General features: G+C 40.3%; 1 protein-coding gene across 1 annotated transcript in view; it reads left to right on the forward strand.

Annotated features, from left to right (window-relative positions):
- Window positions 1-14,064, forward strand: part of phf14 (PHD finger protein 14) — a 102,839-nt gene that overhangs the window by 51,701 nt on the left and 37,074 nt on the right. Inside the window, exons 16-17 of the mRNA XM_034892756.1 lie at window positions 27-110; window positions 1,796-1,917. Of these exons, the coding sequence (XP_034748647.1) occupies window positions 27-110; window positions 1,796-1,917 (206 nt within the window). The remainder of the gene's footprint in view (window positions 1-26; window positions 111-1,795; window positions 1,918-14,064) is intronic.

The raw sequence follows: 14,064 nt of genomic DNA on the forward strand, positions 1-14,064 counted from the left end.
TTGTGCATTAGAACACTGCTTAAAAGTTGAATGCTTGTGTTTTGCAGAGAACCAGAGGGCAGAAGAGGAAGAGGGTTCCTATCTGTGAGGACAGAGAAGATAAAATGGAGGTTTGTCGCTTAACTCTGCTACCAAAAACTCTGGGCACCTCACGATTTGATTCATAGACCAGCGATTCGATTCTAAATCGATTATCGATGCATCTTGATGCAACCATGCTTCCATGTACATGTAATACAGTATGTACATATTAATCTGAGTTTTTTTAGAGGTTGACAAATGCAGTATTCGTCACACTCAAGATGGAAATTAAATGTTTTGTCTTCTGAGGTTTTTATTGTGTAGTCATTCCCTGCTTAAGCTTTAAATATGCTTGTGAACGTCACCTTCTCTCAAAGTGATCTTCCATATCAGGCTCAGTCATGTTTAAAGGTGGAGAATTGGCTTCTTAGAACATAAAACATGAGGTGGTCACATGTAATGTGATAAAGTAGATCAAAAGCCTGTATGTGTTTTGCCTAATTATTTTATGTATGTCTTATTGGATCATGTGTATACACACAACTTTATTTTTAATTTAGTTTGGCCATTTTAGTGTGCTTTCTTTTTTTGACAGATAATGGGCACATTTTTTGAGTTTAGGCAAGACCTAAACTCTAAGTTGTTGTCCATTATCCCGTCCTCCTTCAGTCACTCGGTTTTCTGATTTGTACATGTCTGGAGACAGTAACTTTTAAATAAAAATCAACACATTAAAAAATAAAAATAAATTATTAACTCATCAGAATTAAGCATGAAATCGTTCTAGAGAGAATTGCAATGCATCTAAGAATCGATTATTTTTCTCACCCCTCCCAAAAACTACTGCTGCTGTTCTGTGACCCCTTCACTTCATTCACATTAGTAATCCAGGTTTATTGGTCTTGGATTAACATATTTTTATAAGCTTGCTTATATTTACCAATATTGGACAACAACTACAAACAATGTTGTTATCTATCTGTTTGAGTGTGGGTTCAAACAAGATAAAGGTAGTTAATGAGTGACATTTTAAAGCTAGCTTTCCCCCCCTGCTTTCAGTCTTTATGCTAAGCTATGCTAAACACATCCTGTTTCTCAACTGTATTGAACACAGAGACGTGAGATTGATGTCACCTCTCTCCCGTAAGAAAAAGATGTGGATAAATTCCATTAAAGTCACTTGTTGAAGGATAAAAAATGGTTTCACAGAAGTCAGTAATTCTGAATCGGATTGTCTAGATTGATAGATAGATAGATACATACATACTTACTTACTTACTTACTTACTGCAATAATCCCAAAGGAAATTGTAGGCATGCAGTAGCTTAGACAACCATAACACAACAAACACATCTACACTCATATCACACATACATATTAACAAAAATAAAAATCACTCACAGAAATGCAATGACCATGAGAAGGTACCATGGTAGACTGGGTGCAAAAGTGAACAGTGCAGGGATTGAACATTGCAGTTGATCATAATGAAATATTAATTATGACTATATATACAGTATATAAAATATATAAACAAACTAACACCATCAAAAACAATTGCTATAATCACAGAAACATAAGAAATTTTCAGAAATATTGTCTTTAAGAAATCCACATCAGGTTAATCCTAACCGTCACTTTTTAATGAATTGGCTTTGGGAAATGTTCTGGTGTATTCCCCATCTCTCCTCAGTTTAACGTTTCATTCCTTTTTTACACCCCAAGCACTAAGTGTCCATACAGCTTGCGATTCTAATCAGCCGTGTTTCCATAGGAACCACTGCCACGGGAACGCCGACAACGCCACTCTGCAATGCAGAAAAAACCCAAAGGTGAAGACACAAGGACTGAGTGTACAACCTGCAAAGGGCCGGGCGACAACGAAAACCTTGTGAGGTGAGGGAGGAAGGGAAGGAGGGAGGGAGGGTGTGTGTGTGTGTGTGTGTGTGTTTCAGAGAGGAAACCAGGGTTGGGGTTATCAAACATACTCTTGTGTGTGTGTCGGGGGGGTCTCATGAGGCAGCCATATTCTCCCTGATGATTAAAGTTCAGTCTTCATTAGGCTCTGGCCGCCTGCTCTCTGCAGAATGAGGGGACTGAGGGTATCCTCTTCATAGGCCCCCTGTATTGACCTGCCACATACATTTGCACAGTTTATTAAGACGTAATGAATAGCACAATTTATTCTGCTTCTTTCTTGGGATTTCAGGTGTCAGGCATCTAATAACCAGAATTTTTCTTTGACTTTGGATTCTGTAAGAAAAGAACTAGATCACAGCAGGCACCTTGTTAGAACATTTTCATGTGACCACAATTCCCTTTCATGTATCTCAAATTGTCTGTGATTGGCTCACTGTTACTTGAACCAGTGTATGAATTTTTGATCTGTTATGTTGAACCATAACTAAACTTTTTTGGGAATTGGACATGGCAGGAAGCTTTTATGTGTAACAAGTTTGTATTAAAGACAGGCATTTATTCAAATTTTTGTCTTGGTGATAAAGCCTATTTTAACATTTTGCTATCATCGCCCTCATTTCTGATCAGCTCCGGCTTGAATTTGCCATTGATACAAACTCAACACTTCCTCCATGTTTGCCTGTTGTTACAATAAATTCAGAGGAATGTATATTCTACAGAACTAATTTTTAATTCCTAAAACAGCGGAGTCTTGCCATACTAACTACTATGGTGCTAGTTTTTACTTTTTCAAAGAAATACAACCCTCCTCACTGCTTCCTTCCAACACTACTGTGCTTTGTGTTTTTCTTTTTAAATTTCTGAGAGAAACTCAGCACTTTCAGCAATTTAAAGGACATAATACCTCCACAGTTTAAACTGTTAGTCAATCAACAAAAATGATTTTTTATTCTATTATATAATTATAGTTTATTAATATATTTTATAATCACTTAAGTTTTTTTCCAAGCAAAATTTCCAAACATTTTATGAAGATGTCACTTTGGGCACGGGGAAGATGTCCACGGTTTTCTGATATTTTATCTGCCAAACAAAAAAATCAATTGATAAAAACAATGGTTGCAGCTCTACATCCCTCCCTTACTTGGCATTTTAAAGTTTAAACGTGCAGTGAATGTGTTCCATTGAGTGGCTTTTTTTTTTACCCCTTAACAGTGATAGAAACAAATGTCAAAGTAGAAGCAGAAGAAAATGAATTCTTAAATTGACATGTATGCAAAGACATCTTTTATTGTGCTGCTTTTTTAAAATGACAAATAGCAAAAGCACTGTCACGGAAGTAGATAAGGATAAAGGTCAACACTTGAACACCAAAGAGTTTGTGTTTTCTCTGTCATGCTCTTGAGGCAGCGTTTGAGTTGTAAGGGTTGCTGGTCGGGGTGTGGGGTGTGCTGCCCTGACTCTTTCTATCTTTGCATTGCACAGGTTGTGAGAGCCGGGGCAGCCACCTCACCTCCCATAAAAACTCGGGACAGATGACCGTTGGCTTAGAGACAGAGAGAGGCAAATTGAAGCGTTTGAAGAATGGCGCTCGAGTCAGGCCGAAGAGTGAGACCGTCAGCCCCCCCCTCCCCCTGCCACCACCTCTGATCCAAACTGGACCAACAACTGTCCAACGAAAATTGAGCCGAACTGTCTGAATCCAAAACATGGAGTCAGTAACTGTTTGGTTAATATTTGACTGCTTTTTACACACTACGAGTAACTCGGTTGATTCTTTTTGTGACCAATTGTGGTACAAGTTGCTTCTATGCAATAATCTGCATCTAAAATGTTTTGACCAAGTAAGAAAAAGTTGTGTATTTATTCAATTCATGTATTAAACCATTTTTCCCATTTGGCAATTCACACAACACCTGTCTTTTGCTAGTTAAGTAGCATTAAACAAAAATAAGTAGAGAATGATTGAAGCGTTTACCATCGCGCTAACTGTTGGATGGGACTGTCCTGAATTTAATTTGTAAGACATTAAGTCCTCTTGTCTTCTAAGATCCCTTGAAATGGCGTCTTTTATGTATTTCCTTTAGAATAGAGTGTTAGATAGTGAGGGATTTTTGATAGGACGAGCAGAAAGGCAGAATTTTTTTGTTTTTTGATAATAACCGTATACCCACTAATGAAACATGGGGACCACTGAAGATGCGTTGTTTTCCATGAAGCAGCTTTCTAAAAAAAAAGAAAAGAAAGAAAAAGAAAGCCCAAGTGCCCATTTGAAGATTATGTTATAGACTGGCGGTTGAGAGTAACGAGGCCATCCAAAGCGGACAAGCTTCTGGATTGCTCGCATTGGCAGCTGAGCACTCTGTCTGTAGGAAATGGGTGGAACAAGTGGAATTGGTAGAAAAGGCAGAAAACCTGCTGCGCTCAGTGGATTTGTACGTCTTCTGACTTTGGACGCTATCCAGAACAATTCCTCTCTATCTAGGTGTTCCCCGCATACAACGTGAATGTTTGGGAATTAGAGCTGGGCAATATGGAGAGGAAAAAAAACAAATATCCTAATATTTTTTACCAAATGCCTCAATGTCGCAATAGGGTTTACTTTTGATGCCCAATAAGATTTTAGATAAATGATTATCAATGAGTTGGATACAATGACTTAGTGGGCAACAACTAGAACAGTCTGGTGAATTCAGAAAAGGACATCACTTTACTGCAAACCAGGAAAAGACAACACTTCAAAACACGATGTTACAACATCCAAAAGTTAAGACAATATTGAGTCTCATATGTCAAAGTTGATATATTATTGATACATTGCCCAGACCTAATGGGAATTATTTTAGATCAACTACTTATTTATTATTTGTTACTAGGCTGGTGACCTCCCCACACAACCTCTCATCAGTACCAATCAGTATTATTGATTGAGCCATCTGCCACCCAATCACCCTGAGCATTTCAGTGTGGACTTTGTTAATTACACATTTGACCCCAGGCTTTTTCAGAGTTGAGTGTTGTGTTGTGTGTTCTAAGTAAATAGAGGAGCAGAAGCATTAAGAAAACTCAGTGTTGTGTATTAAAAAGGCCAACTGATTCTGGTGTATGCAGTGTAGCAGAATATGACTGCTACTATAAAGCGTCTGTCGTAGAAACAAACTAGTGTAGTTAGTGGTTATAGCACTTAAATAATAGTCCAAATGTCCTAAGTGTCTTTAAGCATTTAGAAGTCTTCCTCTGTCTCCATATCTTAAAGTGACAGTTGAACTGACACGTCCTCAGAAAGAAGCCCAGCGGTGTCTCCGTGTCCCTGGGGGCCTACAGTCAATGCTATCAAAACAACAGCTGCTTGCTGCTCTGTCAGGGCTCCTGACAAGTGTCACATTCTGCCCTCATGTCACTCTGTTGCGTGTACAGGGCTCTATATGCATGCTATTGGGAGCAGTCAAACCCATGCAGTTCACCGCTTTCTGCTTCTCTAGGCGATTGTGTCCAGATACACCACCACACTGGGTTTGTCTTTAGAGACTGGACCTCGGTGCAGAATGACTTGCTGACTCCTGACCCGTCCTTTCCTATCACTAACACTCAGGCAGTCTCAAAGACTGCATGTCAGTTCTACAATGCATGGCTGTATCTATTTATCCAGCTCTGTACAGTAATTTTAAAACTGAAAACAAGTGATGTGGTCTTGTAGAATTTGAATGCCAGGTAGCTACGTAGTGTGACAATATGTACAGTATTTATTGAAGAGGCCAAATGTACATTTTTGTGCCTACATACTTGATTATATATCCTGAGCTTGTGTTGTGAACAGAGTTGAACTCTGATTTGTGATGTAGTCCTAAAGTGACTACCATGCTTTCTTTTATCTGCCAAACATTTGTCCACGTTTGTTTACACCCATGCTTTTAAGGGAATATTTCTGATGATGTACTGTGTTACTGTGATTCTGTATGAAGTAAGAATGTGAATGTCGCTGCTGTTGTGTATGTGAAGTGTCTCAGCCTCTGGCCTATAGCTCTTGAAAATTAAGCGGAGCTTTAATAAACTCTTGACTTTTTCACCTTATTGCCGCAGTGATAAATGAGTGTCAGCCAGCTAATTAATTGTTCGAAAGGTGCGACTGCGGCAGTCCGTTTGTGCGTGTAATGCCCTCTGTCATTTGTGATTTATCACCTGGGAAGTGGCCTTCTTGTTGGGCGGGGTGGCTCAGACAAGACTGTGCTTCTCAGCCAACATACAGTACAGTCTAGAACTGATCTGCGGGATTCTCTCACTGACAAGGTTTGATCAACATGGACTTTCTTTCTCTTAAAAACCATGAAAACTGTAACTGTTAAAGTATTGCAGCTGCTGATTGCGTATATCTGATCTCCTTTACTTTTTGTCATTTCATAACTAAGCATCTAACTAAACTGAAAGGCGTCTCTGTGTGTCCGTCAGTCCTTCAATTTTCTCGACAACCAATCATCTGACGGCCTTCACACTTGGCGGTGTTGGTGTATTACTGTCCAGTGCGAGCTCTTGAGATTTACAGGACATATTACTGCGTGGTGTATTGAAAGGGGACCCCACACCACCAACTGGCATGCTGTGCGGTGCACACAATCCCTGAAAACAAATGCAACAAAAAAAGGCTGCATCTAATTTACACAACGGAAGTTCTCCAGACCTCTAGGGAGAGCGCTAAGTGACGGCTAACGACATGGTTTGCCAACCTAATTTGCATTTCTTTTCAGGGAATGTGTGCTTCTCTTTTTGCATTGCTTCTCTATGTGCAGTGTGTTTGTGTACTTGGTTGTGTTGTATGTATTTGCCGCGCGTTTGCTAAATGCTGCGATTGTGTTGTCAAATTTCTAAAGTTTTTTGAATTTTTCCTGAAACTCAAAGATGAGCCAAAAAAAAAAAAAAAAAAAAAAAACCTGAGCCATGTAACTTGCAGAATGAGTGCTTTTGTTCCCAGGAATGGTCTGTTCCCAAAAAAGCTAGCTGTTAGCAAACTCTAGCATTGCTAGCGGAAGCAACTACTATATTTTCTGGATTATAAATCACTCCGAAGTATAAGTTGCATCAGTCAAAAAATGTGTTATGAAGAGGGAAAAAAACACATACATAAGTCGCATTTATTTAGAAATTTATTTCATAAAATTCAAGACAAACATTGCCCTCGGAGCATGAATATTCTTAGTAGACACTTATGGTGCTTACCACTGCTACAGCGTAAGGTGAGCGTGGCTGGTCTTCATAGCACCGCCGTAGGAAACTGCAATGACCAAGACACACACAAACACACACACACACGACAGAACGTTTGTTTCGAAAGAAGCTGGAGGCAGCAACAAAAAAACGCTGGCTAAACTATTTTAAAATGCAGGGTTTGTTCAGGACCCCCCCCCCCCCTCGTCTATCTCTAGCAAAGATGACGCGGGATTAGGGACAATTCTCTCCAACCAGTCAGTAATCTGCAGGTTTTCACGTCACCTTTTGGTATCGCCTCAGCTCGCTTGGAGCCTCAACTGAGGTGGTTCTAAAAAAAAAACAAAGTACCTGTTGGCAGGTACCACGGCTTCTTTCTTGCAATGGAGAAAGCCAAACCAATAAAGGCGAGTTGAGTCGAACAGGTACCATGAAATGGAAAAACACCATTAGTAGATAAGATATCTGTGTCTAGATGGGTGCTAGACAAGAGTGTCATGTCAATGGTTCATCCTCTGGAGAGCATGACTGTGCTCAGCAAATTTAATTTAAGCATGCACTTAGGTGTTGATCAGAGCCTGACCAACACTAGAGTGTTGAGGCCAACACTGAAATTTATATTTGAGAATTAAAATATACAACATTACAGTATATAGAAATTATTGAAGGAGCTTGATTTAGCAGTAGAGCAAAGGTGGGGGGTTACGGATCATCCACATCATAATACATGAGCTTTAAAGGTACAGTTCACCCCAAAATCAAAAATACATATGTTTCCTGTAGTGTTATTCATGAATCTAGGTTGTTTTTGCTTGAGTTTCCCGGTGTTATAGACCATAGAGATGTCTGCCTTCTCTCCAGTATGAATGAAAACTAGTTGGCACTCAGCTTGTTGTGCTGATCTCTGCAAGCTAGAAATGTCGGATCACAAGGAAGACGTGCATGAGTATGCTTCCTTCAATGATAACATATGTATTTTAACCTATGGGGGTGAACTGTCCCTTTTAGGGTTCATTGCAGACCTTGGAAATGTCCTTTGACAAAACATTCTAAGCACAAAGTCCACTCACTGGAATTTATTTTGGAGCTTTCAGCCAGTAAGTGGATCTAGTTCATGAGATATTATGCATTTGGCCAGTTTTTGCCAGAGGATACTGCTGTCCGCAGTTAACCTAAAATGTAGCCACGTATTACAAACAAAAAAGCACTTTGTCTGCATTTAGTTTGGCAGACTTTGTTCTTTAAACAATTGTGGGAGAAGACAGACAGAGACATTTTGGTTTCAACGTGGCATCTCCATGAGATGGAACCAGCTTACCGTGGTGAACTGTAGATGCCCCAATCCCTCATCCTCGACCCTGCCGTCTTTGGGGACCGAACAGCAACCGACACACTAGAGATCAGTTTGGCTACAGCTGGTTTCTGGTTAGGGGATGAGACTCGGGCCAGGAGGCTCAGGAAGGGGAGGGGCAAAGAGAGAAAAGCTAGCAGGGAGGCTTCTGGAAAGCAGTAACCTTTCCGATGATGAGTGCGTTTCCCATTACTGCTCTGACACCGGATCCAGGGAGATGATTTAATGGCGGCATTTTGTTTTCGCTGACTTCACCCTTTTTGTCTCCTATTAAAACAGAAAACACAATAGCTGGGACTGGGGCTGTGTGGGAAGTATGGCCGAGCAGCTAAAATCTATTACTCCCCAGCTTCTTCTCAAGTCTCTTTATCCCACTGATTCCGCCACAGTGTGGGTTTGCTCCAATGCTTCATGAGGTACACACTCTTCCCTCTCCCTTCCTTAACTGGTTTCTCTCTTATCCGCTTTTATCTGCACTTTGTTGCCTCCTACAACATATTTAATCATTACACACGGAACAGGAGCCACAAAGCCACATGGGTGCCTTATATCATAATTGATTACCTCGTCATATACTTATTTTATTGGACTTGCAGTGGTCTACAAGCTGTTTGTTTTTCTAGTGGAATTTTCGTAGCTATGTACCAATAGGGTTTTTGACCGGGTCAGACACTACAAAGCTTGAGTTTGTTCCACAGAGGTGAGGACACAGACCTACTGAAATATACTCTTTTCCAGGGTTGTAGCCAGTTCACTGGGGCCCCCTGCTGGAAATAGAAAGACACATGCCTTCAGTCACATAAAAAGGCACCAGGTGAGAGCTGTAGTCTTCACTCCCCTTCCCTTTCCTTTACATCCCAGCTGTGAATGAGTTGTGTCCAGATTATCTAATAAAGGCAGCCACTCTGACTTGGCTTTCTCCATAGGTGCGACTTCAGCAATCCATTCATTTCTTCCACCTCTTGTAAAACAATGGCTCTTTTCTAATGTTGCCGGGACCCAAAGTAAATCAAAAAAGTAGGAGGCTCACAAAGTCCAATAATCCACTCCTTTCTATGGAAAGACACCAGCACACTTTCTCATGGATAAGAGTCAATGCCTGAGTGCTTTGTGTCATATTGATTTCTGTCATGTGGCCACTCCCAAGGTAATTGCATTGCCCACTTGTGATAAATTCATTGCCTCGTTTCAGCCACTGGGCTCAGACACCAGAGCTGCTGGAGAGAAAAGAAGTTTTTTTGCAGGCCACAAACCTACTGTCAATACATAGACCCATGACTGTGGGTACAAAGCAGGTGGGAAGCAACAACCATCAATAACCCCTACAGGTTCTGTGTCTCATTATTAAGGTTCTTTAGCTCAGTGCTTTATTTATTTATTTTTGCCATTGTTTTTGCAATCTGGTTTGGTTTTGATAAGGAAATTGAACATGGGAGCCGATTCTTAATATCTCCTCCTCAAGATGTTCAGCATCACAGAAGCTAATCCGAGTAGGCACAGTTATTGTAAACAAGTAAAGTTAGTAACATTCAACTGAAACATCATCGCTTGGAGCAATACATTGTCACTTTTAAAAGAAGTTCTTTATCTTAAAAATGAAAAAGAAACAAAACACACCTTGGCTCAATTCAATACACTCTGGTGTTGCGGTTACCCCCCTACTTATTCCGATATGACCAGTAGCTTAATGTTAATATCTGAACATGTCCATAGACTTGTTAAGTGGGCTGATGTCCTGCAATAGCAGCAATCGGTGCAATTACTTGTTTCTCATACTTATTATTATGATTCTGCCTTTTTTTATCCCACTACTAGTCACGGAGGTCTGCCAACACGTGCACACAAAATATATCAAAACGTGTGTAATGATAGGGGCTGGTGTAAGCTTTTTCAGAGACATTTGCCGCATGGTTTTCACAAAATTGCCAAAAAAACATAGCAACAAGTTGAGACTCTTCACTGTTGGCTCTATACACGCTAAAAGTACTGTTTTTTAAATGGAGTCTGGTTGATTTAGCGCTAGCAACGTCATAGCTTTTTCTGGGAAACAGAAAGGTCTTAGATTTTAAAAAGTTGTATCTCTGAAGGGTTAAGACACGTAACACTTTTATTTTAAGTTTTGTTATTAGGATGTGCACCAAGTAGTAGGCACAATGTTAAGATTTCTGCAGAGTTTTCTAGTTTAAGCATTTACTGTTATCACAATTGTTGGCCACAGTGACAAAGGGTCATTTTTAAGGCTGGGATATGATTCAAATGAACTAGTCGCCATGGCATGTTGTGTGAAAATGTCTGAAGGCAAAAGTATTTATTAGGCCTGTCGCAGTAGAGAGAGGCCAGATTTGATAACCCTTCACATGGGAATAAAGGCACAAGCCTATGGACAGACATTCATGCTGTTGCACTCAGCTGTATACAAGTGTCGGAAGTACTTGTATGAATAATGAAAGTGAGCTTCAGAGAGAAGTTCAAACCCTGTCTTCTTTCTCGTCCCTGGCCAGTCACTACAGGAAGTGGGTGGAATGATTTTCGGATTCAGATGTTTGAGGGGTTTACACTGTTGACCGTCTGACAAGCACTTTGGTGCCCCTTGTTCATGGTCTCTGGTGGCTAGTAGAATATGTTTGCCAATTTAAGCTAATGTCATGTAGTGATGTATTACAGCTCTCCCTAACATACAGCTGTTGCCTTTCTTAATATATACTCAAGAGGTTCAGCATCAGAGAAGCTAATCAGAATAGGCACAATTATTGTAAACAAGTAAGGTTGGTAACCTTCAACTGAAACATCATCACTTGAAGCAAGACATTGTCACTTTCAAAAGAAGAAGTTCTTTATCTTACAGTCGAAAAGGTGAATTTAAAAGAAAACACACCTTTGCTCACTGCAATACACTCTTGGTGTTGTTACACACCAACTTATTCTAGTATGGTACTAATATAACATAATTGTTGGTCACAGGGTCACTGCCACAGTGCGAGTGTACTGTGGCAGATGGTGTAGTAATAGCAATTTCACTCCACAGGAGGGGGGATGAGATTTTTGTTTTAGTCAACTACAGTCACGGAGAGTGTCACAGTAGCTTAACTGATGGAGTGGATGTAGATGTTGTAACGTTTCCTCTTATTTCTGGTTAAAATCCGAGTGTACTACTACAATCACTGAGATAGCCTGTCAACATTGCCTTTCACTGCAGTGTGTTCCTCTAAAACTCAGCTAGGTTGGGGGTTGGAACTTTACTATTGTCCAGCTAACAAGCAGCTAACATTTGCTAAGGTAAGTTACCTTTTGTTAACATGTAATACAGGGCTGCCAACTCTCACGCATTGGCCGTGAGACACACGCATTTGACTGGTTTCACACGCTCACACCCCACACCCCCGATTTCTCACGCTGAAGTGTCAACCCGGTTGGTCATATTTCTGAAATATGAGTTTATCTATAGATCTAGCTGTTGAGCCACTCGTGATCGACTAGTTGTGCTTTCAGAGACTGTGTGGGGGTTCAAGAGCACTCCCTGTCTGTGGAAGTTTCGAATTGTCGCAAACTGAGAACATTTTTTTTACGATCCATCCCAGGTGCATTTCCCCGGCTTCAGGTATGTGCTCTGAGTATCACAGACCGTCCGTTGCTTTGTGTCAAATCTCTCTGTAAAGATAGAGGTGAGCAGCGCGGCTAATGTAGCAACTTTAGTTCATGTTAGTGGACCCGCTATGCTGGGGACAGTGACGCGTTGCATCCGTGCAGACCTCCGATAATGAGCAGCGTACAGCCACCTCTAAACTTTGTCAGAGACCAAAGACCCAAATGGGCCTCTGTGTCTGTCAGACGGTCTGCATGAGATCCACCATATCAGCGGAGCAATAACATGCACAGCAGACCATATTACAACTCTCCAAATCTCGGACAACAGAGATGGGAGGAGTTATATTTTGAATGTGCACAAACTTGTAAACATGAACAGAAATCTGATGGTTTCATCAGATTTCTGTTCATGTTTACATCTGAGCTATACTATACTATATATACACAACTATATATACTATACTATATATACTATACTGCAACGTTGGGCCACTCTAACCTCGGTGCATATCTACATGAAACTGTAAATAAATAATTTGATGTTTTATAAAATGAACAAATAGTCTTTATTTTCCCAACAAAGTAAATACAGTAAGTGCTGCACAGAGGATGAGGGCCAAACATTACTGAGCCTTGGCACAGAGGTTAAAGGATATGAATCTATGTAACTCAGTGGTTCTCATTCTTTAGAATTTCAGTGGTCTTAGTAAATCCCTCAACATTAATTTAACTTTGGACCCACAGACCCAAATCTTCTCAGCTGTTGCTGACATATGCTACTGTCTCTTCATGTGGCTCATTATGTTTGGCACATTGTCTGGGTCAGTTCTTATATCATAAGAAGTTAATAATGTAAATAATGTAAATGCTAAATGCCTTAATACCTGTTAATACTACAACAACACAAAGTCTATTAACCCTACAGTTTTGCACATATCATGTAAGACTTGATTTCTACATTTTTTTGCAAAAAAACTCTCCAGAAAGTGCCATTTAATGGTTTATTTTTCAAATTTTTTCCAGGGAGAGCTTACCCCCAGACCCCCATAGGGAAGGCCCCATTCCCCCACATATAACAAATCGCAATTTAAACCCTGAAGGATAAAGACCCAAAGAAATTGCTTTGTACACGGCAAAATATGGGTTGGCCCCCCCAAATCTCACTCCAAGGTTTGGGGAAAAGTTGGCAGCCCTGTGTAATACCTTTACATAAGTAGTAGGGCTGTAACAATATATAAAATAAAACGCTATTGGAGGTGTAACGTTACGAATTGCCGCTGTTCAGACTCAGGTGCTTGGGTTCATTTCCTGACGGTTCAGTAACACGCCATTAGCGTTTTTAGCACCAGAGTTAAGTGCTGACTTAGGCTGGCTGCTAGCTGGCTGGGGGCTGACTGTGGATGTGTCCCCGGGCCGGGGCTGTTATCAACTCTCATTCCGACTGAAGCCTCGCAGCACCGGGAGACTGAGGGAGAAGACAGGGGTGTGCTAGCTAGCTAAATTACAGTTGGATTAGTCTTCTATCTTTACAGTCAATATTACTGATAAATTTGTGGGTAAGCCCAGAGTTATTAACCATGCTCAAAACAATCATACTAAGGATAACTGAGCGTGTTCAACGATGTTTTAATAAAAAGTTACCCACTAAGATTTGCATTAGCATTAGCTACTTGTCAACCAGCACCTTTACTGTAGGCTCCAAAGCACTTTTCCTCTTTGTTCCCTCTACAGGTTGGGAGCGGAATTGTCCATTACTCTTACTATTACCATTATTCTTATGTCTCATTTCAATTAGTTAATGAACCACTGAAAATCTTTTGGAAACATATTATTAAGGTACAAAAGAATATTTTGTTGTTGTTGGATCAATCAATAATTGAATCCATCAATATCAATAAATAAGGTATCTGTTGTATAACTGTGTTGCAAAAATGGATGTTATCAATGACAAAACATTGCCATGTGGTAGGAAAAAAGTTGTAGTATGT

Source organism: Etheostoma cragini, chromosome 14 (genome assembly GCF_013103735.1).
Source record: "Etheostoma cragini isolate CJK2018 chromosome 14, CSU_Ecrag_1.0, whole genome shotgun sequence".
NCBI lineage: Eukaryota > Metazoa > Chordata > Actinopteri > Perciformes > Percidae > Etheostoma > Etheostoma cragini.